This window comes from Zootermopsis nevadensis, unplaced genomic scaffold (assembly GCF_977971745.1).
Source record: "Zootermopsis nevadensis isolate Lab colony 2312 unplaced genomic scaffold, Znev_1.0 Znev_ptg000002l, whole genome shotgun sequence".
NCBI lineage: Eukaryota > Metazoa > Arthropoda > Insecta > Blattodea > Termopsidae > Zootermopsis > Zootermopsis nevadensis.
The window spans coordinates 17,181,457-17,208,322 of NW_028259134.1; the positions used below are offsets into that span (position 1 = coordinate 17,181,457).

Consider the following 26,866-nt stretch of genomic DNA (forward strand, 5'->3'; position numbering starts at 1 on the left):
TACAAGCTTCCCTGCAAACTTTTTACACTGTGCTGCGATGTACGGGGAATTTCTCAGTTGAGTAATTGCCACCTTCTCATGAAAGAATCTGCTACATGGAGTTAGTTTAGTAATATAAACCAGCGTGGTGTACCTAACATATCCTTCTCATGCCTTCAGGATTAAAATTCACAAAGAAAATTTTGAAATGTAGGTATCTAGTCCTGACACAGGAAAGGAAACTGAGAAAAAGTTTCTATATATTCTCTCCTCCACAATACTTCTTCTTCGTCTTCAAGATCATTTCTGTTTTGTATAGGATGAAGATCATAGTCCACTAATAATGCAAAATCCACACTTTTACTGAAATTAAAATATTACCAAACTCTCAAAGTAATGACTTTCAAGATTAAGACACATTCTGAGAATCTGTTTTCTTCCATCATTTTCATTTCTTGTACTGTAAATGTACAGTAGGCTGCAGTACTGGTACAACTCTTAAGTGGTTACTGATTTCAATATAATGTTAAGAAGTGAATATAATATCTGTACCAGTACCAAAAAAATAAAAACAAACTTTGTAAACAATTTATTTTTCATATCAAAATTGTATTACTTTCTCAAGAAATGCAATTACATATTACTGAGCAGAAAGTGAAACCACAGCACATAAAAAGAAACTGTTCCTATCTAAAATACTTACACACTGTTTTAAAACATTTTCACATACAATGCTTGAATTCAGATAGGCCCTTCTGTCACAACTTAATATGCCAAGTTGATTCATTCATACACACACAAAAATGGTATTTAATGAAGACACTTGCTTGGGTAAATTGTTTTGGTGTAAAAATTAACTTCTACAGTGCAATACAAGGCCTTTACAATGTCAATTATTACTTTATCTGCTCATCTTTCAGTCATCTTAACAGTACATTAAACTCCTGTATGGTATGTTGTAACTAACTGAATTACTACTGTCAACCAAACAGTTCCAGTAAAAACTGTAATTTATGTAAGAACAAATTATTGTGATTTCTCTTCTTACACTTCTTCATTAATATGAATTACCATAGATGCAGCATTTTGGATGTAGTGCCATGTAGCCTGGTAGAAGTTTACCAACGTTTCAGAAGTCCTTGCTGCCTGCATTATTGCCCTGATGATGGTGGCAGCAATGTAAACTCATACTAAACTATACAGAACTACAACTTACAAGAAAGCCATCTTCATACTCACTGCCATGTGAACCTCAAATCCTACTTGGTAAACCATGCACCATAATGATTTGCTGAATGCACAAAAATGAACATGCTGAATATTCTTAAATGTCAGACTTCCACATTCGACCACAGAACTCTTTATAACAATGGAAATTGGTCCTGAGAATTTTAAATCATAATTACTCTGGTTAGTCACAAGATTTCCCATTAACAGACTACATACTGCCCATTTATTTGTAAATACCCTGTAAGGATATGATTACTAATATAACATCAGACATAACATAATGTAAACAAGTGTGATTTATATGAATATATGAAAACAGTTCATTCCCTGGGTGAAATACATGTACACATATGGATGCCTGAGAATCTACCCATACTATTTGCAGATCATTCAACATTCACATAGTCAATCCTTTGAAGCCAAAGCTCATCTAAATGATACTTAAAAATTCAGCCCCTGGCTCAAAAAAATCAACCTACTAAAAAGATCAACTGGTAAATGCTATTTTAAGAAATAATCAGTTTATTCTGAGTATTATACAAAACCCATAAATCACTGTGGCCAAAATGCAGAGTTACTGATTGTTTAATTAGATGGTATATATAGTTACCACTGAGTTCTAAAGGGTTAACATTGGGTTTTAAGGAAATGTACATCACACTATGAATCAACATCTCAAGAACCTCCTGTACAGATAATGATCAACCATGGCTTTAAAGTCTCAACTTATGGTAGCAAATTACACCTGTTCTCTGAGCATTTGTTAATTAATGAAAACAGGATCCCTGCAACAAGGACAATGCCAGTTCCTACATTAAGAATTTCCTGTCATCAGTGAAATGACAGTACTATTTACAAACTGCATCAATCTGAGTTATTTCACCATGCTAATACGTAACAGGGAAGGGCTAAAAAAGAGAGCAAATGGTATACTGTACATCAGAAACCAACAAAATATATGCATGAATTCTGAAACTCATAATTTACCAAAAATGGAAACTTAACTTCAATAAAAGAGCCAATACACATTGGCATCTTAATATCAACTACTTGGGAAACCACATTTAGTACATTATTTGAATTATGCTGAAAAGCTGTCATTGTTAAACACTTTTGTAATATACGAGGGTCGCTCATTAAATAATGCCCCACATTTTTTTTCTCAGCCAATAATGAAGATAGAAAAGTGTACTTTTACATGCTTGAGATTTGATGTTTCTCGCGTTCGTGTACGGAGTTTCAAATGATTCCAACCAATGGCGGAGCTGTAGTGAACTGTTAAAATGGCGTCTGTGAACGACTCTCGTTACAAGCAACGAGCTGTAATTGAATTCTTTTTTGCTGAAAAAGAAACTGTGGTGAACATTCATAAATGTTTGTGTGCTGTGTATGGAAGCTGTGCAGTCGATAGGAGCACCGTTGGTCGCTGGGCTAAGAGAGTTAAAGCTTCAGGAAGTGAAGAAACCGAGCTCCATGATCTGCCGCGCTCTGGGCGTCCTGCCACAGCCACCACTCCAGACATGTTGAACCGCGCGGATGCCATTATTCGTGAGGATCGGCGCGTCACAACTCGACAATTGGCCCAACAGCTTTCAGTCAGCAATGGAAGTGTAATTGCAATTATCCGGGCTCTTGCATATTCGAAGGTGTGCGCAAGATGGGTTCCACGAAGTCTCACAGCAGACCACAGGATTCAAAGGAAAACAATTTCTTCTGAATTGTTGGAAGCGTTTTGATGCTGAGGGATCATTACAGGTGACGAAACCTGGATACACCACTTTGAGCCGGAGACAAAAAGGCAGTCAATGGAGTGGCATCACCCTCAATCACCGAGAAAGAAGAAATTCAAGACAACTCCCTCCGCCGGAAAAGTCATGATGACTGTCTTTTGGGACAGTGATGGGTTCATTCTTGTGGATGTAATGCCAAGAGGTGCGAGACGCGTACATCGGGACCCTGAAACCCTCAAGAAGCGTTTCCGACGAGTTCGGCCTCACAAGCATCCAGCAGAAATTTTGCTCCTGCACGACAATGCACGCCCTCACACAAGTCCGAGAACCCGGGAAGAAATCACCAAATTGGGTTGGACGGTGCTGCCCCATCCACCCTCCGACTTTCATCTCTTTGGGCCACTCAAAGATGCTATCCGCGGAACAAGATTTGAAGATGACGAGAGCGTGATTCAAGCAGTGAGGACATGGCTACGTGCACAGGACAAGAGCTGGTACCGGCAAGGCATGCACGCACTTGTTCCACGATGGCTTAAAGCCGTACAAGTTGATGGGGACTATGTGGAAAAATAGTATGTGTAAGGGAAACATTGATTTATATTGTCACTAAATTTCAGCCATCTTGAATAAATATATTCTGAGGAAAAAAATGTGGGGCATTACTTAATGAGCGACCCTCGTACTTCTAGATACTGCTGGGTAATTCAGACTCTCCTAAAACTAATTCCATTCTATTTTCAGGTACATATACAAAAAACCAGCAAACCATACAGCATAACATTAAACTTCCTGCAAATGTATATAATCTATGTCCAAGACCAATTTAAGTTTCCACACTAAAAACTACTCCCAATGAAGCACGGCTTAATAATATTCAGTATGTGTACATTATGCCTTTCCCACACTGAACACCGAAGGACCTAATAAACCTAAATGTCAATCTAATATAGTAAATAAATGTAACACAATATTAAAGAGTTAGAGGGGATTCTATTTACTTCCTGGTTATTCAAATGATACTGTAAAATAATAAAATTATATCAAATCAGGTAACCTAATTAAAATTAAGTTTATCTCATGGGTTACTGATAGTGTTCTGGGCTTGTGTACAATCATATGACTGAATCCTACTCAAGTCAGAATTTGTTGCCTGCAATTCTAAATACGTCTCCAATGACGGTTGTCAGCATTCAATCTTCAGACACAATTTTGTACTCCTAGCTGCAGTGACCCATTAGTTATGAATGTCAAACTGATAATAGTCAAAATGATGATCTACGAAGTCTACCTTCTTTCCTAGGGAAGGCAGGCTATAAATGAAACAATTTTAGAGGATACTAATGATGTGTATTACAGATAGTACTGTAAACAAAACACAATGTTTTAGGAGCTGGGTCTGCTCCCATCTTTGGGTGAAAAGTACCCAAACAATTAGTCTGTTATAAAGGGCAAATCCCCATAAGACACTAATCTTAAAGTAAATTAGTCAACCAACAAATGTCCTTGTTACATTCAGAACACAATTTTCATTTTCTGAGACCGAGGTTTTGTTTATTAAATGTATATAATAGCACAGAACTGATTATGGTTTCAAACTTTCCAACTAATACTATCTTCCAGCTCGTCTCACATTATAGACGGAATATGTTTTACATAATGACCACTTATGTGTAAGAAAGTTTTGGCAAAACTCATTCAAAAACTTTCATTTTGCTTCAAATAAAAAACACCTACAGCACAACCACTCTCTGATTTATGCACAAAAATGTATTTAAATATGGGATGAAAGATGACCATGATAGTGAAAGAGTTTCATGGATATACTTGTTATATTTTTATGTTAATTATTATGCAATAGACTTGTTTCACTCTCACACACACAAAACATCCACTTGCTCATGCACTCATAACACGATAAATATGGTTCACTGTTCCTTGGAGTACCTGCTAACATTACAATGCCTTGAACATTTGGCAAATACAAAAAGAACAATTAATAACTGTTTTGCACAAACACAGTCCAAGCTAACAAAACTAAACAATTCATTTCATTTGATGCCATCAACATTCAACACATGCTGGTGTAGTTGCTCCACTTTACTTGGTCTGTTGCTTTTTTGTGGCAAGCATTTCCAGTTGTCCTACTAACCTTCTGCTTCTGATAATGGCAAGAATGACGAGAAGCAAAGAAGAGCTACAACCTAACTATTTCCATGCTGAGTTTTATTTATCAAAATTGCCATGTAATGTTTTACGTATCATCTTAATGTAGACACAATTTTTAGTGGTAAAATAACTCAAAGTCAGACACAGAAAGAGAAGTACATTTTCACTGTCATTATTACACATCAGTTTCATTCTTAATCTTGGTGCCTGTGATCCTATACTGATAACTTGGTACTCTCTCAACCAGTTTGTGACATTTTAAGAGTGTTTTAAATTGTAACTGCTGCAAGAAAAAGTAACTTCAGTATTCTGCCTTCAGATACAACCTTCTGTATTACAGAACACAAACATTATGTTTGTCTCTGCCCATCTAACAAAATAAAGCTGAAATGAATGCTGATACTTCTAAATAATTAAAATTTCATAAACAACAGATGGAAGGCCTGCATAATAACAAATTTTGAACCACAAGCAGAAACCTAATCAACATGATTAAAGTATGTCCAGATTCTTCTATCTTTCATATGTAAAATAAAATTTCAGTCTTGATGAGACTGACTCTATAGAAACATCTAACAGTCTGCATTGTATATACCAGTATCATATAAACAATGCTCACAGCATCAATTCAGCTTATTCATTCTTATACCCTTGGTAATTTATTGCCTTCCACGTCTTAGATCCAGTTGCCAGTTAGTCTCATGTCAGCATCTGTTGGATCTCCCTGAAGATCATGCTCATAAATATTACTTCTATTCAGTTCTCCACCCTTTTACAATATAAAAACTTACCAGAATAATTTATTAAAAATGATCAACTCTGACTGCAAAAGAAACTATTCACAAGACAGGAAGTGCTTTCAATCTTACCATGTCCCTGGGTTAAGAAGTGCATTGCCCAAATCTTATATCACTGTTCTGTCTCTTAATTGTCTAACTGCCATTTCATTTCTCTTTCAAGTCAACAAATTTAATACTTTTGAGGCATCAAATGAAATGAGCCATAAATCACATTTTGTTCTGATAATTAAAATTGTGCTATGTGGCTCTGCCTCAGCTCCTGCTGTGTTTGTGCCTGAAAAAGAAAGGAACTAAGATTATCCTGAAAGAAAACAAGTAATTGTTAATAACACATTATTAAAAACTCACTGCTGGCATGATGCAATCTGCAGTTCCTTAGAATTAAGTACTGTTGATTTAAAACATGTTTGAAGTTCTATGTGATTAACTTCCTGAATTTAACTTTAAAAATTTGTGACGAGGAGGGAAAAGTGTGGGACTACATAAAAATATGCTTGACAATGGGAATGACCACGTTGTCTGGGACATTAAACATTTACTCAATTACCTGTGGACTGACTATCTTACTCATACCTTAGCCTGGAAGCTGAAGGTGCATCAGTCACAACAAAATGATGGGTTAGTTGACAGTTCATTGGTTGCTTGATTAATTATTGGTACCCCCAAACATGTGGTGACTTCATAATTATTAACTTATACGAGGCGCGTCCCAAAAGTAAGTTTCCCACTCGTCCCACAGCTAGCAAACCTTATATTGCGCGAAGCGACTGTGCGTACGTAATAGAGCAATGACGTAGCATGGCGCATGCACTAACGGTACTTCCCGCGTTCTCACAGTAGCATTGTTGCAGCTGTTGAAGATGGAGGTTCTTATTCTAGCTCCCGCCGACTGTGAAGTGCGGTCAGTGATAAAGTTTTTGAATGCACAGAGCATAGCGCCGATCAAAATTCATCGTCAGCTGTGCCGGGTCTATGGGCCTAACGTCATGAGCAAGCAGATGGTGCGTCGCTGGTGCAGACAATTTTCAGCAGGTCGACAAAGTGTGCATGATGAGAAGCGCAGTGGGAGGCCATCCATCCTTACAGACGACCTTGTGGAGCTTGTGCGGGAACACATTATGGATAATCGTCGCTTCACAATTACGGAACTCAGCAGTCATTTCCCGCAGATTTCCCGCTCCTTGTTGCACAAAATTGTCACGGAGCACCTGTTGTTCAAGAAATTGTGCGCCAGGTGGGTGCCGAAGCAACTGACACCAGAACACAAAACAAAGCGCATGGAGTCAGCATTGACATTTCTGCAGCGGTACCATGATGGCGGCGACGAGTTTCTGGACCGGATCATCACAGGTGATGAAACGTGGATTGCACACATTACCCCAGAAACCAAGCAGCAGTCAATGCATTGGCGTCACAGTGGATCTCCCTGTAAGACGAAATTCAAGCAGACGTTGTCGGCGCGGAAAGTGATGTGCACGGTGTTCTGGGACAGACAGGGCGTTCTCCACGTCGACTTCCTGACCAGAGGTGAGACGGTGAATGCTGAGCGTTACTGCGAAACACTGCAGAAATTGCGACGGGCCATTCAGAACAAGCGGCGGGGGATGCTTAGTGCCGGTATTGTCTTCCTGCACGATAACGCTAGGCCGCACACGGCTCGACGGACAGCAAGTCTCCTGCAGGAGTTCAGCTGGGAGGTGTTTAATCATCCACCCTACAGCCCGGACCTCGCTCCCAGTGATTTCCATCTTTTCCTACACCTCAAGAAATTCCTGTCCGGTCAGCGTCAGCGTTTTGAGAATGACAGAGAGGCGGAGATGGTTGTCACACAGTGGTTCCAATCCCAGGCGGCAGACTTCTACGACACAGGTATTCAAAAGTTGGTCCCACGGTATGACAAATGTCTCAATTCCGGTGGCTAATATGTTGAAAAATAGCTGGACACTTGCTGTATCTGTTGCAATAAATATTTCCATGAAATTGTGTTTTGTTTCTGTAAACGGCCCCAGGGAAACTTACTTTTGGGACGCGCCTCGTATTTACGGATAAACATAACTTCAATCTTAATTCTATCTTAAACTTTGCTTTTAATTCAGTTTTGTGGACAAGATTATCTTCTGACATGTCATTATCAGTCCAACAGATTCCACATTTCTATTATAGAGAAAGATATTCCTGCTGGAAAACAACGAATATGAATACTGAGGAAAAGCATGAATGAAGGGGATTTATGACTGGGATAAGTGGACAACAGGCACATAATCTCAATTGCAGGGAAATACTTATCTATAATTTACAAATCCTGCAAGTGTACTGCACTGAAACACCACTCTTCCATATTCATCTACCTGGATCTGCCTCTGTCCTTTTCTTGTTCCTTATCCCTATCTTTCTCCCGCTTCTGACGCTCTTTTTCTCGCCTGAGCTCATCTGCAAAATCATCTGGCGTTTTGTGTCTGTGTCCTATGCTGAAAAACATGTCCAATGTCATAAGCATCACACAACAATTTTTACATCTCCATGACTATTCCTGAATACTTGTTTGTCGGTTTCCACAACTGGAGTGCATCGTATAACTTCGGCTTTCTGGTGAGAGCTGTGTCAAATGTTTGATGTTAACCAATATTTTGGCAAACACTACATTTGCCATCTTGAAAACAGCAACTGCAGCATTTGCCAAAAAATTGGTTAACACCAGACATTCGACACAACCTCACCAGAAAGCTGAAGTTATATATTCCTGAATACTGTCCAATATAATAAAGGCAATCTCCAAAATGAAATTACATAAAAAGATAAGATTGTCATGCTAACATTGACATATGCATTACACAATATATAAACTGCTAATCTTGCACATGTAGTAGCAGCATTTAGAATTCATTCTAAAACTGTGGGCACAAAGACCACAGACCACAAGTTTTATGCCAATGAAATTTCTCTTAACAAAATCAGAGGTTATACTGCTGGAATATACCATACTGGGCCAAACAGTGTTTGAAAAACTTAGTAACCTGCAGAAAAAAAAATTAAAATATTTACCAAAGAAATGGGAGAACTGGCCATAATCTGAAAACATGAAAAGCATGAGTCTAACATGTAAACTAGAGGAGGTGGCAAAGATTCAGTTATATAAAGAAATTTCATGAACACAGTTCTCATGTATTTAACCCTTTGCCGCGGAGATTTAAAGTCCGAGGTTGTGTTCATCCTGCGGTAATACTTTCTTAGTGTCCCTTTAAATTTTGCTCTAAAATACTATATTTATCATAACTTTGGAACTATATGAGATATAATTAAAATTTTTTCACTGAAATCCTCTTAAAAGACGGTTTTATTATCTTACCTTATAAGATGAACGCCCTGTGTGTGAGCAGTGTAAGGATGTGGATCAGAATCTGAGTTTCGTGTATTTCACCGCCACCACCATTGTTTACTCTCATTATCACTATCTCCAGTTGTCACCAACTGTTTATAATTAATGTCTATTATTGCACTGTCGGTGTCCGAACTATGCTCACAGTCACTTTCATCCAAAACTTCTTCTAGAATTGCACGTCATTCTGCTTCTGTAAGTTCGCGACTAGACGAAGAGACATCCATGATAAGAATGAGAAGGTCAGGATATTATTTTTAGATTCCCAGGTAGAACTCAATGGAATGTGGCGGTGTTGCCATATGTCCACATACAGTTATCTTTTCAGAACAAAGCAGTGCAAACCGCATTCCGCTGGCGTTATTCGTTAAAAAGTTATGGGCTACAAAAATTAAGCTTGCAGCCGCCCGTACACTGCACCGATATCCACAAGGGGGTATTTATGCCTCACGAATTTTTACGTTCATCCGCGCGCAGAGGTTAATTGAGTTGAAGTGTTACAAGGTCATAAGTATGAAAATGGTAAAATGTATACACTAATACAGAGAAAGGGGAGATAGGTGGATAGTACAGAAGTAAATAAGCTTATTAACATGTCAGATACTTTACCTACCTGTCCTTGTGATCCCTTGACTTCTGTCTGTGTTCTTTGTCTCTATGACGCGGACTTCTGTCTTTGTGTGCTGGACTTCCCCTGAAGCGTGCAGGGCTTCTTTCTCTGCTCCTATTTCTATAGCGAACTGGACTCCTGTCTCGACTCCTACGCTGGCTATTGCTCTTGTACTGGGCTGGACTCCTATCCTTACTGTAACCTCTTTTCTCTCTGCTATAACCACGGCTACGTGACACTTCTGAACTATGTCCTCTCTTGTGATCTCTCTCTGGAGTTCGCCGACGATCCCTCTCTGCACCACGGCCTGGTAATGCTGCAGCTGTGCCCCCAACTCCATCAGCTCTCCGCAGACGTGAGAAACGTTCAGCCTCACCAAATGAGACTTCTTCATCTGGAATGTGACGGGCCTCCTTGACTGGTTGTGGCTGCTGCAAAACTGGTTTTGGCTGGCGTACTGGAGCAACCACTGGTGGGAAGCGCTCATTAAGTTTCTTCTCAAGCTTCTGCTGGATTGGGACAGGTATCCGAGGAAACAGTGAGGAGAACCATTCTAGTTTAGTGAGGAATGCACGAAGCATTTCACCGATTGTCATCACCTGACCACCTCCTGCCTTCACATCCATTTCCTGCAATAAAACAAATGAAACATCACCATCTATAAAATACATAAAATACAATGTATCTAGTATAAGATGAAGGATACAGATAATAATGAACAGCAGTATATATATCAGAATGGCCATAATAAATAATGGGCACTTAGCAGTGTGCTATGAGTCCCATGAGTTTGAAGCATAAATAATGTAAGATAAAACTTCTAAAGTAGCTATTCAGACACACACAGAAAAATGTATTCATTCATAGTTTACTTTATGAACTAAAGCTTAGAGGAATCCCTTCACCAAGTAAACTGGTAAGAATAAATTCTTTTCCCTTTTATTTTATCAAGGATGTAACTCTATGGTATTATAGAGCTTTAACCTATGTAGAACTTAAGCTTTCACAGTGAGTGAATGCAATGAAATATTCTCAGGCAATCAGCAATGTTGGTATGGAATAAGATACAATTTTTTAAACTGTTTATCCCTCAATTATCGATGACTGATATCTCCCAAGAATACTTCACTGCAGCTGCAAGGTTCATACTGTTACCTTCAGTCAATATAATCAGTCTACTTCTTAGTATGGTTAGGTAAATCCTAAAGGGTACTGATGATGGTGTATTACAGTTGTTACTGATAGAAGCAGACCCAGCTACTGAAATGTAGTGCACAGCATGACATTAAATGCCCAAAAAACTATCAATGCTTACTGGCTGGGTGCTTTTGAAAACATCTCACTAAAATGTTGGTGCCCAGCCTGCAGTCAGTCATTGTATTGACTGAGCTACCCTTGCTCATTGGCCAATTCTAATTTTGAAAGTTATCCATGCAGAAAGAAAGTGAGATTGAAAAGCAGACACCAATGCTGAAAGTGCTTAAAAACAAATACTTAAAACTTTAAATGCAATATGTGTTCATTAGTTTATTTCCATGTGTGTCTGTGTTTGAATTCTTATGGTCAGGCTTGTTCTTGCATAATATAAAGCCAAAACAGATTAATTTCAATTTTTCTATGTTGAAAATGAATCAGAACATAATGGCCATTATGGAGGAGTCATTTGTTTCAAATACTGCTGTACATTAGAACAATAATCTAATAACTAAAACCCCAGCTACCAACAATTAAGTACTCATCTGGCTTCAAAAGTCCCACTCAACTATGCATCCTCTTAATTTTTACAAAACAGATCTGAACTATACACAAGATTTAATTCCTATTTTAAAACAGCACAAAATGTATCTGTATATGACAATACACACTGCCAGATATCAGTATCTGTTAGACAGCTGAGGTGTAGTTTTGGGAGAATTTTTATCAGGATTAATATAAATTGGTATAATGCTTTTCAGCTAATTGATTTCAAACATTTTCAAAGTCTCCCAAATACAAAGGACAGTGAATTATGATTTATAAATGGGAAAAGAAGATAGATGCATAACATGAAATCACAGCATTCTGTGCAGGAAAAGAGAAGAATATAATGGATGGTAACAAGAGGATTATGAGAGGCTAATGCACTGAAGCTGATATGAAATAAGGGGCTTACTGGGAACAATTACAGCTTAACTTCTGAATTCCATATTAGGTTTATTAAATCATATTACCCAATTAATAATTTAATTTTGACTTGAAATATGTCTCAACTAATCAGACACATTTAATATGCATTAAAATCTGTAACAATAAAGACATAAATTATAACAAAGCCTAAAGTGGAGTTCAGCCCTTGATCCAAAACATTACTAGTATGTTCACTTAACATTAAGTGTTATGATAAACAATAAAAAACTTTATAGACAGTTACCAGAATAAGCAAGCAAATATGCTAAAACTAATCATTGCACATGAGCCAATGAAAACAATGTTCACTGATCCCATTGCAGACACCACACTGTCTTCAAATTCTAAATGTATCAGCTGATTAAAAGGTACATTCCTTTCTAGAGAATTTAGTAGGCCCATGCACAAACATAATGTGTGCACCAAGGTATAATTTAATGAATCACTTTGGCTTCTTGCAATTCTGTTTTTAACAATTTGATTACAAGAAGCCATTTTTATTTTGAAAAATAACCTAAACAGACATACTCTCCAGTAACAGAACCCAAAGATTCAAAATTGCCTAAGCTTGTCACTAGATACCTACAATACTCTGAAAGATTCTTACTTCACTGTATGCAGTTTAATATATTTCTCTTTCAAACTGAAGCTAATTCCTATGTTAACGAACAAATTTTGGCACAAAGATGTATAACCACATCCTAATGGGACAAAATATCTGCTACAACAAACCCACTATTAGTAGATAAACCACAGGCCACTATTCAATGAGATACAATCACTGTTGCTTTATAGACAAAGCAAATAGGAGAAAATTTAAATGTATCTTTGTGGGAAATGAAAATACAAGGGGGAAGCCATCAGACAAAGACCAAGGTGTACAATGATAAAGAAAGAAATCACTGGACAAGGGTATGTCTGGAACACACATTTCCTTTGAAACACTTTCACTTATGTTTACTAGGCTCTTTCTGCTACAAATAAATATTTATATATATGCTCAAAACTCAATTCTCTATTGCATGGCATAAATGTACAAGAGCCCAATAAACCAAAGTTTTCTCCAAACTTAGACTCTAAAAGATGCATCAAGAACAAAATACGTCTTAGTACTTGCAGTCAAACAAGCTTCGAAGCACAAAAGTTGCACTCCGCAAGTCTTAGGACGTAGCAGGCCTTGGATCCTGTTGGAACACGGAATGGCTATTACATTCACAAACATACAAATCTGGCAAAGCTACTCGGGAAACATCCTTATCAAGATAATGTTCCTGAAACCTCCATCCTTTCCTTGTGGTTTAAACATAATCACAATCAAAACACAACTTGTGCTGGATATCGAAAGTTCCAACATAAAACATTACTAAACAGAGACACAGAACAAGCCTGAAATAATGTGGGTAATACACAGAAGTACTATCAATAATACAGCTACATTATAATGAAAATCTTATTTAAGATGCAAACTGTCTTAAAATTTTAATGGTGAAAAGTACAGTTGTTTAAATTCATTTTAACTTCATACAAACAGCTCATCAGGTTCCAAGAACAATCAACAGACAAAAAGAAAAATTTAAACTACTTCCCTCAAAAGTCCTTGAGAACCTGAAGGTTCATTGCTGTATTCACAAGATCCCATCACTGGTCCCTATTCTGCACCAGATAAATTGTCCCATTTTTTAATGATTAATTTTAGTATTATTCACCCGTCTAGTCCTAGGTCTCAAGTAGTCTCATCTGTTCAGTATTTGCCCTGAAGAGGGAGGCATCAAGTACCTCTGTACCTGTGAAACATCAGTAAATTTATTCCAGACTACACAGCACAACAACCCAGAGGACAGCCATCTTCAAAACAAAGCAGAACTTATCATTCAGAAACATGACCTCCTTCTTCAAAAAAATCAGAGCACACTAAATCAGAAATTTCTGATTCCAGTAGCAGAATGAGACTGACCATAACTGAAATTTTACACCTATGGTTTTCAATTTGAATTCTGCAATTACAGATGCTACAAGAGAACAAATGAGTGGATAACTCTTTTCTTAAGAACATAAATCCACAAACATAATAAGCTACATTATTCCAGGGTTGCACTGTTACAGTTAATATCAGATGTAAGCTCCAAAGAGCAACATAGTTGAATTTAAACAGGAGGTTTATGGACTCAACCCTCCCCCCAAAATGCATGGGATAAAATTAATCTACATAACAACATGTGGTTCTTATTATAATATCCAAGAACAAAAGAAAAATTCAAACTAATGAATGACACCTTCCGCTAGCCCACAAAGGGTGTTTTCAGAGTAGCAACAACACAATGCCAGCACTATGCAATACACTGTACAATGTGAAGCAGAGCAAATAAAACTAATTTCATAATGGAAAAGTCACTGAAAAATAAGACTTTATGTTCCCATTGTAGCAAGTATGATGATGACTGTCTTCTGGGAAGTTGTGCCATGTAGTTTCATAGAAATTGATAAGACATTTTGGTTCGTCAATTTCTATTAGACTACATGATGCAATATCCCAGAAGAAAGTCATCTTCAATTCACAAAAAAGTCTATTGAAAAATCATGTAACTCCACACTTAAGAATAATGTTGCAAATTACAGAATTGAGGTGCGGAGCACGAGCTGCAACATGATAAACATGCATGTAGATTTTCACTCAACTAAGCAAGAAACAAATCAATGGTTCTGCTGAATTCAATGAATTAACTCCCAAAACTACAGAAAATCAATTTTAATTAGAATAAAAAGTTCCTTTTACTTACCAGGTTTCTTTCAGCCTTGCCTTCAAGTTAGAGGTTTAGGATGGACTTGGAAGGAAAATTTCAAGGGTATATATAAATGTTAAATACACTGAAAATAATTTTTTTAGCCTTGAACATTTTAAATGCTAAATGGAACAATATAAATGATACTTTCACTGTAGTCAAAAGGTAGAACAGTACAGAAACATTTTGAGATTAATTTATTCCTTCTAAATTAACATATTAAATAAGAATTGAGCCTACAACTTTTCAGTAATTAACTCTTTCCTTCTCAGTGGACTGACTGAACTAAAGAGAGATACTATCAGGTGTATAACAATCAGGTCTGGCAAATGTCTCGAGTTTCATTTTCTACTGTACGTAACTCATGTATGTTAACAAATGACAAAAAGACTAAATTTTAAAAATTTCCTGCTTATTTTGTGTTATAGAGTTCTAATAAAACCAGCCTAAAATAGCCCAAAAACTTGAAAGTCAGATAACATCTTTACTTAAACAACAGCAATTCATAACTCAATCTCAGAGTAATTTCTGTGATGCTAGCAGGCATCGAGATTAAAAAAAAGAAAGAAATAGATCAGGTTGGAGTGTGTGGAAATGGGGCAGGCTGCATTACGTACCTCAGGGTCTTCTAAGTAAGCATCATACCAGTCCCAAAGATCTGCTGGAGGCTGAGTGTACCTGACAACACAGAGTGTACATGCAATATTAGGACAAGCTAAAGCAAACTTCAAACACACACACACTCAAAAACATACACTTCCTGGTAAGAATTGCACAAAATATTAAGAATTTGGAGACTTAATTGACACGAAGAAAATAAACATAGCTCTATACACACAGCTTATCATGCAAAAACCAAATGCTTGACTTGTGCATGCAAGGGATGCATGAATACTACTTCTCAAGACCAAATAAAGTCAAACAACTGCAAGAAAGGAGTTTCATTTCAGGTTCAGAACTTCTTTTAGAATTGTCATTTTATAATGCTGCATAAAATAATATATTGCAAGATAATTATGAAAAATGTGAGGGGAATGAATAATACTAGATAGTAGTAACCTATTTGATGGTATAATCCCACTATTACCTTAAGAACCTAAGAACTCTGGTTCTCAAGATCTGTACTTCCTGTCTCTGAATCAGGTGCATGAACATTACAAAATCATTTTACTCCTTCACAAATGCAATATAATTCTCTAGGCCTCAAAAATGTATTTTGAATATAAGTATGCACAACATCAATAATTATTGACATAAAAACTGATAAAAGTACTGTTGACATATTTCTCTAGTTCATTGTGTTTGTTAACAAATATTTTGGACTGTATAAAAAAGCAAAGCAAACACATGTAAACCAAATATGTTCCACGTCTGAAATGATCCATGAACAGTGAAGACTAGACACCTCACTTCCTCATCAACATGAGCCCGATCTGACTTGCATCCGCAACTTACCTGATGTACATAAAACCCAGACCTCGAATATAAGGCGAATCTGGATGGGTGAGTAGCCCATTTACCTGCTTTCTTGTCAACTTGAGGGTAAACAGTTTATACAGCAGGCAAAAGGCAGTGGAAACGATGCCTCCAGCACCCACACCCCTGACCTATGAAACAAAAATGTAAGAATGGCTTGAAGCACATACCAATACACACACAAAAGCCATTATGTCTGCAGGGCATATAAAATACAAATAAAATATTTACATCTTCCCCTGAATATTACAAACCATAAGTTTATATGTGCCCTTCAATTACAATCCTTCCTCATTCCTCCGGATTTAACCTACATCAGGGCACAGTATATGAGCAAAACATAAAAATACCTGATCAGCATGCTGGAAACATACACCAAGTAAATATGGTTCTACACATTATCAAGTCTCAAATCAACAAGCTTCTGTTGTATCTCCACATGTAATTTACAAGGACACTTACACCTCCGCACATGCCTGTTTGTCCGGCAGTCTTCCGACTTCCTTTCTCCCATGGTTCCAGGTGTGTCACTTTGTAGTAAATCTCATCTATAACCTCATGGTAAGTTTTCAGTTCATACAAGTTCACTGAAAAAGATTGTTACTATATTAGTGAATTAGTGTATGGGGAATGGGATAGCTTAGTGACTAGGCTCAGGGCTGGATGACTGAGATTCAATTCCTAGAAGAGCAGGATTGTTCTCTTTGCCACAGCATCCAGACCAGTTCTGGGGCCCATCCAACCTCCTATCCAATGGGTATCAGGGTTCTTTCCTCAAAGGTAAAGTGGTCAGAGCATGAAGCTGACCACTCACCTCCTTCTAGTGCCACTTCCTCAGATGTCTGAATGGTGTGGTACTTCATGAAGCACCAAAGATAACTTACTATACTACTGAATTAACTTTATACATACAACGCAACAAATAACTAATACCTACTGGAAGATCACACATTATAAATGTACGGGAATAATATCTGGACCCAAGAGACAAGTAGTAATGGGAGCAAAAAATTACATAGAGTAGAATAGAGTTTATTTACATTCCACAGATCCTTCTTAGGACTAAACCAAAGGATGTAGAACATGTCATTTCATACAATATACATAAACTTCATAATCAGAGGTTCAGATTTTGTATAATATCTACTAAATAAATTAAGGATGGTATAACTGGGATATGTAGCATGCATGGAAAGAAACTAATTTTGTTTGGAAAACCTTAACCTGTTGACGCAGAATTTTAAATACCCAGCATATACCGCTGTTGTGCTGTTCCGGCGGTAGTAATTTTTAAATGCCCGTTTACATTTTGCTGTAAAATACGTTTTTTTCCATAACTTTTGAACTATATGAGATATAATTATGAATTTTTCACTGAAATCCTCTTAAAAGATGGTTTTGTAATCTTACCTTATAAGATGAGCTCTCTGTGTGTGACCAATGGGAGCAAATGGATCAGAAGTTGAGAACGGAGTGTACAGCAGCCGGTTCTTTGCATAATAAGATCTGATTGTAGGCTTTTGAACAATGCCATCAACATACATACAGCCAAAACCACGTAAATTTCGTCTACTGTGACATCTTGCCACTTCCTAATCCTAGATCGAAATGTGAGAGGATGGGCACTTTTAGAAATTTCTTGCTTAGCATATCTGTTGGTTTCATCTACAATGAGCTGCACAAGAGCTGTATCGAAAATGATTTCGAATGAACTCACGACATCTAGTCCAGCTGTGTCGAACCGAGGACCATATACATTACAAAATGCTTCTCTTGAAGCAGTAAATGGTTCTATATTTTCCCACATATACTTGCCGGAAACAATACCTGAATTTGCTTCTACAATTTCTTCCTGGCTTTCGCCACCACCATTGTTACTCTCATTATCACTAATCGCTAACGTTCCCGGTGTCACCAACTGTGTATAATCAAAGTCTACACTCTCAATGTCCGAGCTACTATAACTGTCACTTCCAATAATTCGTCTAGAAGTGCCCTTTGTTCAGCATCAAATAACACACAACTGCTTGAAGGGATCTCCATTGTAAAACTGAGGCCAGTCGTCTATTTTTAGACTCCCAGGTAGTCCTTTAAGGGTTTGTCAACAAGGTTGCCGGATCTTCACACACAGAAAACTTTCCACAACAGAGTGCTACAAACCTCATTGCGCTGGCATTAATCATTACAAAGTTATGAGCTGAAGAAATTAGGCTTAAAGCCGGACGTAATACTACGCACAGCTGCAATCCCCAGGATTTAAAGGCCGGGCGTAATTTTACGCCACTCGGCGGTGAGGAGTTAATAGTAGATACTAGATAGGAGATAGGCATAGATGGGAGGATAATACTTAAATTAATCTAAGAGGTTATGAAGATGTAAACTACATTGAACTGGCTTGGAATATGGACCAATCCTAGGATTTTCTGAAAACAACAGTTAATTTCTTGACAAGCTAAATTTTCAACTGCCCAAACAACAAACTGAATTTCTACAAAAATAATGTATCAAAATACCTTTAAAATAATGGGAAGACTGAATGTTTGTTAAAATCATTGGATTTAGGTTCATTGTTCTTTCATTACCCCATAACGGCAAGACATTATTTTTCTTTTCTATCTTTTGATGAACCACCTTTCTTTCGTCATCTATACCTGGACTGGAGTTACCCCAAGGACTACCTGCAATGAAACATTCATGATAAATACAAGTTTTCAAACATATGTGATCATGCAAGTTCTTCAATAAATTCAGCTCCAAGGCCATACAGTTATAAATGTAGGAAGTCAAAAAAAAATTGAACAGATATACAACAAATTATAGCAAAAATGAATAAGACACATTACACACCATATGTCCCAACATATCAGCATATAGTTTAAAACCACTAAAATAAAACTTACACTACCTAAAATAACATAATATATGTTCCTTTAATCACTTAACAAAATTATGGATAAACAATAAAATGTTAAATCCTGATTTAACCTTTCCTCTAAAAATAAGCAATTAAAAATATATTTTTACAAGGTGAAGCCTTACAAACCAACCTCAAAATTACAAAAAATGCATAAACTGTACCCATTTTTCCAGATATTCTCAGCAAGACTAATATTGTCTTGATGAGAGCGCGCATTATATTCTTTGGTACACTGTCAAGAATGCAAATTCAGCACAACTAAAATAGACAAACTACCTTGTATGTAAGAACGAATAACACATGGTCTCAGCAAAACAACTTTCTATGAAACATCAAAGTCATGTGATATGTAAATATGAAATACAAGAAATCCTCCTTTTCTAAAATGAATACATATAAAATAATTCACCCTTGCTTTAATAATCAATATCTCTGTATTTTTCTAAGTTATTTAGGTTTTCTGTTCTTTGTAATGTGCTGGTTGTAACTGCAGTAGTTTTTTTAAATTTTTTTTTACAGTGACTTGTTCCACATTCAGATCTGGAACCTACAGAACACTGAGAAGACAATAAATTCTAATATAAAAATACACACACAGCCAGGAAAAATACATATTTCAATCAGAGATCTAAAAAGTATACTCACAATTAAAATATCTAATGAAAAAGGTCATTAACTTTGCACAAAAAAATCATTAAGTGAATCCACACTTCAAGTCTTACGCAAATCCATGTACTATCTACAGCATATTTCAGAAAAGACATTACAAAAGTTGATTTACTACTGGTTATTTCGTGCAGAACACTAATAACAAAATCGAAAATTTCTTATAACAATCTCCCGATGGCTTCCATTGTCACAATTCCCTAGCATCATGTTATATTCAACACGCATGTTTCATAAACAAACGCGTAAACATAAAAACAATATCAGACACTTCAACTTTTAATCCACAAATAAATTAGAAAAACATGCACTTTCTTAGCTTTTGAAACTCCACTTTCATTATTTTTTTATATCCGTCCTTAACTGAAATGAGCATTTTGCTGATTTACCTTCATTTTCACACCCTTCTACGGAATCCATTATATTTTTGTGACAGGAACCCCGATTTAAAATTCAATCTGTTTTCAGTTTAAAAATCAAATAACAATACGGAAAGTATTACACATAACAAATTAATAAACGTTACACTACTTTGTTTAGTTGTATTCCAATGGCTTCTAACCTTGGACATGACGTCAAAAACCAAAGAATATTAATTGAAAGAAAGGGCTTTTTATTTGGCAAAACTCTTTGGAAATAAATCATAAGAAATAAAGTTTAAATTTAATTACAATTAATTACAGAAAACTTGATCGTCATTTCGAAATTAATTTACATATTATATGTCCCTGGACTATCCCTGAACGATATTGTATTTTATCTAAAATAGCAAAAACATTGGACAGTACAAAACTGCCCATCTTTATCGATGATTCTATGAAAGTCTGTATCTCACTGCCTTGTTGAATTTGGTTTCATGCTACCAACATGGAAATGAGAAACCCGACATTTGTGATAACACGTAAAGATGGCAGCACATTGTTTCAATATAAATTATTTTAGAACAGAAAATTTGACTGTCAATACATAATACATTTGCATTTAGCCATAAAAATTATTTTATAACAGTAAGGTCAAGATCGTACAACTGACCATCAAATACTAAATTTGTTACTTCATTAGCAGGTGTAAGGGAATTCTGTTGTTTGTGCAATCAATGACCGCAATTTTTCTACGTTTCGCAACAAAATTAAAGGGGAGCGTAGCGTTCTCGTGTTCTTGTCCGAAAGTTCGAACTAAACCTAAAAACTTACCACCTTCCAATCCACATTTCAACCCCAATGATGGAAGCCAACATGCTAATCGAAAAACTTGGTCTACCACACCAACCCATAGGCCGCCACTTAAAAATTAAGGAATCAAATACGTCCTTTGCTATTGTCTTACTTGTATATATCATACATCCCTGGTTGTAAGTCAATAGATAATTTGCAAGTCAAATGAGAATCCTATGTCACCTCAGCCTGCGTAGTGATATGTAATTGGCTAATCACACGTTGCAGTCATTCCTAGCACCTTAAAACCTGGACCCCTTGGCCAAGGAAATACAGAAAATCCTAAATGCCCCATGGTAGCAATAGTTGGGCATAGAGCTGATACCTTCATCCTGTAAAAACGAAGATATCATAGCTTCTGGGAAACAGCTGAGTCAATGAGGAACATACAGTAAGGGGTGGTGGAAAAGATCAAGACTCAAAGCTTGTAGGAATTTCCTCAACTCAACTACATAAGGGCAGCATTTGGTAATCATATATAAAAAATAACTGAAATAAACTAAAGATTATAACAAACTGACTGACTGTTACATAAATACAAACATACATGGTTAGCTGCATAGTAAAAGACTGAAGGAAAAACATAGCATAATATTTTATGCCTGAAAACTCATTTGCAATAGCTTCCAATATTTAATATCAGAAATGCAGGTTATCTGTCTTAAACAAAATACACTTACATTATTAGGATGTAACTACAGTTATTTATAATAAATTTCAGTTTTATTCTAATGATTGACAGAAGCAAACTGGCAATGAGTAATGCGTAAGTTCACCACTGGTATCCTTGGCAGAAGAGAAAATAAATGGATCACTCACAATATCAGGAAACTAATAACAAGGTAATAAAACCCAAGAATTAGGATCTTCACTTCCCTCAAATAGCTGAAGTCAATAAAAATGAAGTCAGAAACAGGATATACAAGCCTGATTATTCTTTAATAATGGAGCAATCACAGTGTTGTACCATTGTTCTTCATTTACTCCTATTTCTTAAAAATCACAATTATTTTATGAATCCTGAAGTGGTTACTGTCAATTTAAAACTGGTCTTCTTTCTGTATGTATGGTAAACTTAACTTCTCATCAGTGGATGGTTTCTCAAGCTTAATTTTTGAGAGTACTTCTAATGCTGCCAATATCTTTCTTGCATCCTCACAAATCTGAAACAGATTCATACCTCTGAATTAAACCATTCTACTATTTTACGTGAAAGTAGGTGTTAAGGTGTTACACACCACATCTATCCCATACAACCAGTACTTGTATTCACATGGTGCATGATTCAAATCTCAGACTGGTTACTGACTATCCTGAGTTTTTAATATTTTCCTCCCCCAAATTCAAGTCAGATGTGTTATGACTGTATCAGCCCACACAATCACTTTTGTAATGTCAAATAAGGCATAAATGTTTCTTACCCCCTTCACTTTATCCACTTTGTTAGCTAGTTCAGGTATTAGACTGTCATATTCATCCAGTTCCAAATTCTTAGGTGTATCCAATATCCATGGCATCAAGAAAGTAGCCATGTCATTTCTGAAGATGTCAACTTGATGTTTCAGTTTGTCTAAATCTTCTGTATCCTGAATCCCAGTATTACAAAATTCTTCCTGGGAAACAAAATAATCTAGTTTATTAAAACTGTAATTTACTCATAAATCCCTCTGTACATGTGGCATAGGAAACAATGTATGATTCCAGTGAATCCAATTCAATAAATAAAACATAATACGCATACCTATGCCTACAACTAATTTAATAAAATTTTGATGAAAGACTCTTGGGCTACAAACTGCATCAGGTGGCTAAATGTTGAATACACCATATCCTCTGCCAACGTTTTGAGAGCCATCTCTGCTCTCATCCTCAGGGCAGCTGCGTTAACAAACTGGTCCTCTGCAGCGCACTCGCTGATGGGAACCTGACACAGCTTGTAGCCCAAGAGTCTTTCATCAACTTCAGTCACGCCACGAAAGTTTCACTTTATTCATAAAATTTTGTTACTCAGCAACAATACAGCATTATACAAATGGCCACAAAGTGAAAAATCAGGACCATATGAAGTAGGCATTCACCAAGCATTAAGATATTACAAACAGAATCTATATTAACAGTTACATACAAACAAGTACTTACAGTGTCTTCTGATGGCAGACATGCTTCCTTATCTTTTTCCAGATCTCTTAACTTACTTTCTTCTAATACTTTTTTCTTCAGTAATTTCTCCACTGACATGTTCTTAGCCGAATCTTTTGGCACTTTTAATGGCAAGATACCTTTCCTTCTTTTAGGCTGCAACACATCCTGTTTAACAGTGTTATAATAAAACTACACATAAAATTAACCTTACAAAGAAGCTGCTCTTCCTGCTTTATCTAACAATGTTTCATCAGCTGCATAAGTTATGAAACATCCAATGAGAGGATCATGGTAAAGGATGAATGGGGAAGAATATTTACTGAATTGGAGACTGGGTAGACCCCAGAACTGGTCTTAATGTAGTAGCAAAGATTAAAATATCTGCCCCAGCCAGGAACTGACCCTATCGAGTTCATATTATTTTACTACACAATTAAAACTATACTCGAAACCATCATACCCAGTTTTCATACAGGCAAAATTGATTTACATTATTGCATTTAATAAGCTGATTTCCATACACCCTTCTCTAGCAAAGATAACAATCTTGTCTGTTTTGTTAAACAACTTTCAAAGTGCAGATCTTTACAATTGGTTATGGTGCATCTCTCAATATAAACAGTTGGCCATTGGTCAAATTTAAAAATGTTTTGTGCCTCTAATGGAACATGTCAGAGAGAGATACAACAGTAAAGTTCATAACCAGTCAGCTACAATTCAAACGGCCAGACTGAAGCTTCTGTTAACAGAGTGTGAATGTTCTTAAAAACAGTACTGTAATGTGCAGGTCTGGGATTGTTCTATGTGCTATTCCTTGTCTTCAGGTACACTACATGCTTAAGAGGTACTAAGGCATCAGTGCATAATGTAATATTTTTATGTGAATTCACAAAGGTCATTCCAAAAGTCATGGGCACATTTACTGTACATCAAAACAATGTACATGAGAGAAAATGGATAATGTTGATAGTATATAGACATGTTCAGTCACTTTTATAACAAATCTAAAGAATGCCCCATGTATTTCTGCCAGTACTAGACAGATTCTTGGAGTGTTGCCATTCTCACGTTAGTTAGGTACCAGTACTCACTTTCAGGTCAGGGTTTGCTGCCAGCTCAAGCCAAAACTTATTAATATTTTTGTAAGTACTAACAGATGTAGGTTTTGCCTCCTGGTACATTCTAACTATGTGAAACAGCCTCTTCCAGAACTCAAAGTTATCTTCTGCTGAGCACTTACCCTAGAAAGTGATGTAAAAGAATAACATCTGATTGAAATTTCACACTTGATATTCTGGTGGGGAATGAGATTAATCACTAAGATACTTTGACAACTGAGAGGCACTGCTCATGTCTGACATGTGGTACTATGGTGGTCATAAATGGAGATATAAGAAACCTGTATAAAAGTTTTGTAACAAAACTAAGACATTTTGAATAGTCTAAACAGTATAGTAATGGGTGAAAATACTATAGTAATCGAAAGTCCTACTTTCTGACTGCGCATTGCCAGCAGATAGTAGAAACACCTTTTCTAGTCTCATCAATGGCTGTAATCACTAAGAAATAAATGCTCATGAAATAGTGACATTGTGAGAACACTGAAAAATAATTCAAAAAATAAATTCATAACACCAAGGCTCTCATACTAGAGGAACAAAGCTTAACAGGAATGTAGTTCTACTTACCAGTACAATATCCAAATTTGAAGGCAAGCACAAGCCACATTCAACAACTACTTCTGTAATATCTGTAATAGAATGTTCAAACAACTGACTACAAACATTCTGAAATGTTAATGTCTAAACAAGATGGCAGTTTTATGTTGACAACTGAAAGTATCCATACTAAAAGGACAAGTAAGTTTTGTGCTAAATGGTAAGTATCCCTACTAAAATAATGTTGAGAACATTCAGTTTACACATTTTAAAAGTATTGAGTTTCTGATCAAACAACATTGTATGGAAAAACATAAGTAAAAAATGTAAGGTAAAACATCGTGTAACAAGATGAAGTGGTTTGTGGCTCCAGTGGGCAAAGCCCATACCCTGAAATATACCTCACTGCAGATTTCATGCATTATTTCAGCAGTCAAACAAATTAGCTGAAGAAAGGACATTTATTCAGCTTTATTCATACTAAAACTCTCAACAAAATTATTTGTTGTTCTCAGGACAGCTACTTCTAACACAAACCTAACCTAAAATGCAACTGAATCAGCTCAAACCCACTGAAATGGAGTTTACTAAAACAAAAGGAAAATATTACCTCGTTCTTTAATTTCAATACCCAATGCAGACAATGCCCAGTGAATGAGCTCAAGTCGTTCTTCTCCTGGTTCCAGCAAACAATCCTTAAGACTATGTCTGTCCATGTGTATGCCTGAAGCAGACACCTGGCAGTGGATCTGATCAAGAAACTCTTCAAATTCCTCCATTCTAATAGATACAAAATCATTACTTTCTGTGATAAGTTTGTTAAAGTAACATGGATTGGCAATGTCTGGTGTAACTGATAAAATCGACTAAAAAAATCGTGATACTTAGTTTTGAAGACTTGGCTACTAAATGTGTAGCATATTGATGTTGATACACCAACAAAACACTGGGAACTTAGTCATCCCTCCCTTCATGTGAATTTATTACTAACCCTATTTTCAACGGAAATGCCCCTTTCTAAAGAAGGGTCCCACTGTCCTACAAAAATTAACAATGACGCATTAACTATCCCTTCCCTTGGCATGCCCCTCAATTTGACCACCTTCCTTTTGGATAAAATGTAATTTTCAATACCGCTGTATCAACTACGTCAAACTTGGCACAAATGTAGGTTTTTCTGTAAAGATATACCTATACAAGCTACGTTTGCCAAGCATGTTTCCTAATCGTGAGGAATTCCGAAAAAGTGCTCACAACGTTTTAACTAAGTTAACCAAATAAAGCAATGGAAACCCACTAACCTCCAGCAAGATAAATAACATATATGCTATTAAATATCGAGAAAACTAGCCGATGCATAGCATACGCAATTAAATTGCTAGTGAAAATAAGTTTACAACAGCTTAACTTACATCACTTCAACTACAGAAATAGTCCAGATGATTGGTCATCGGTACTATAACAAATTAAGGACGGCGCGCACTGGTTCCACTCAGTACAGGCGTTGGTCATTTGTGTTCAGAACCCGTTAATCACTACCACAGACTAAAAAACCATATTTTGGCCGTTTTCCTTTCATATGGAACATTTTATATACTGTGAGGCATTTTCGAAACCGCTGTCTTCGAACACAGAAACACAATGCAAACCACGTTAAAAATCTACGAGTAGAGATATTTGTTATGACCGAAGATACTTTTGTGCGCGGTTGCTTAGTTCAATTTTCGTCCTCCGTTTGGTGGCATATGCTAGCACCAAAAAGTACATAAATCAGAATGAACCTATTTGTAAAAATAAAGACGTAATTGTTTTCTATCACAAAATATCAGTTTCATTTTTTAACATGTTTGCCAGCTGGTGAACATTTGGAATGATTTCAATTCTAAGAACAAGTATAATTCAAATAAAAGTGTCATGTTCGGTTGTAACACCATGAGAATTCATGGACTTGTAGGT

At 36.5% G+C, this 26,866-nt stretch overlaps 2 protein-coding genes across 8 annotated transcripts; both read right to left on the reverse strand.

The window, feature by feature from the left end:
- Nucleotides 1-553: 553 nt before the first annotated feature.
- On the reverse strand, nt 554-20,483 carry LOC110831874 (pre-mRNA-splicing factor 38B). 4 transcript variants are annotated; one of them, XR_015535880.1, is made up of 8 exons: nt 20,286-20,483; nt 18,827-18,991; nt 16,776-16,900; nt 16,293-16,444; nt 15,455-15,515; nt 9,895-10,520; nt 8,254-8,368; nt 554-6,179 (listed from the first exon to the last, which is right to left on the reverse strand). XR_015535880.1 is itself a non-coding variant. In XM_087351628.1 (8 exons), the coding sequence occupies exons 1-8, from the start codon at nt 20,314-20,316 to the stop codon at nt 6,158-6,160; spliced, it is 1,302 nt and encodes a 433-aa protein (XP_087207754.1). In that variant the 5' UTR covers nt 20,317-20,481; the 3' UTR covers nt 554-6,157. The 4 variants fall into 4 exon arrangements, 2 of the variants coding, with proteins under 2 accessions (XP_087207754.1, XP_087207764.1); XM_087351628.1 differs by having other exon boundaries at nt 8,254-8,373; nt 20,286-20,481; XR_015535881.1 differs by having other exon boundaries at nt 6,160-6,179; nt 8,254-8,373; nt 9,891-10,520.
- Nucleotides 20,484-21,720: 1,237 nt separating this feature from the next.
- On the reverse strand, nt 21,721-26,478 carry LOC110831893 (uncharacterized). 4 transcript variants are annotated; one of them, XM_022068367.2, is made up of 7 exons: nt 26,212-26,478; nt 25,521-25,690; nt 24,941-25,002; nt 24,344-24,493; nt 23,250-23,417; nt 22,532-22,723; nt 21,721-22,273 (listed from the first exon to the last, which is right to left on the reverse strand). In XM_022068367.2, the coding sequence occupies exons 2-7, from the start codon at nt 25,687-25,689 to the stop codon at nt 22,151-22,153; spliced, it is 864 nt and encodes a 287-aa protein (XP_021924059.1). In that variant the 5' UTR covers nt 25,690; nt 26,212-26,478; the 3' UTR covers nt 21,721-22,150. The 4 variants fall into 4 exon arrangements, with proteins under 4 accessions (XP_021924059.1, XP_021924058.1, XP_021924057.1 ...); XM_022068366.2 differs by having other exon boundaries at nt 26,323-26,473; XM_022068365.1 differs by lacking the exon at nt 26,212-26,478 and adding an exon at nt 26,102-26,202.
- Between the last annotated feature and the right edge of the window lie 388 nt (nt 26,479-26,866).

Coding starts and splice junctions, on each gene's coding strand:
- LOC110831874 (XM_087351628.1), bottom strand. CDS start 20,316: ATGGATTCCGTAGAAGGGTGTGAAAATGAAG. Junction 16,445..16,775: donor AAACAGGCATGTGCGGAGGT/GTAAGTGTCCTT, acceptor TTTGTTTCATAG/GTCAGGGGTGTGGGTGCTGG. Junction 6,180..8,253: donor AAGGACAGAGGCAGATCCAG/GTAGATGAATAT, acceptor TTTCTTTTTCAG/GCACAAACACAGCAGGAGCT.
- LOC110831893 (XM_022068365.1), bottom strand. CDS start 26,127: ATGCTTGGCAAACGTAGCTTGTATAG. Junction 23,418..24,343: donor CAGCAAACCCTGACCTGAAA/GTGAGTACTGGT, acceptor ACTGTTAAACAG/GATGTGTTGCAGCCTAAAAG. Junction 22,274..22,531: donor AAGTGGATAAAGTGAAGGGG/GTAAGAAACATT, acceptor AATCTGTTTCAG/ATTTGTGAGGATGCAAGAAA.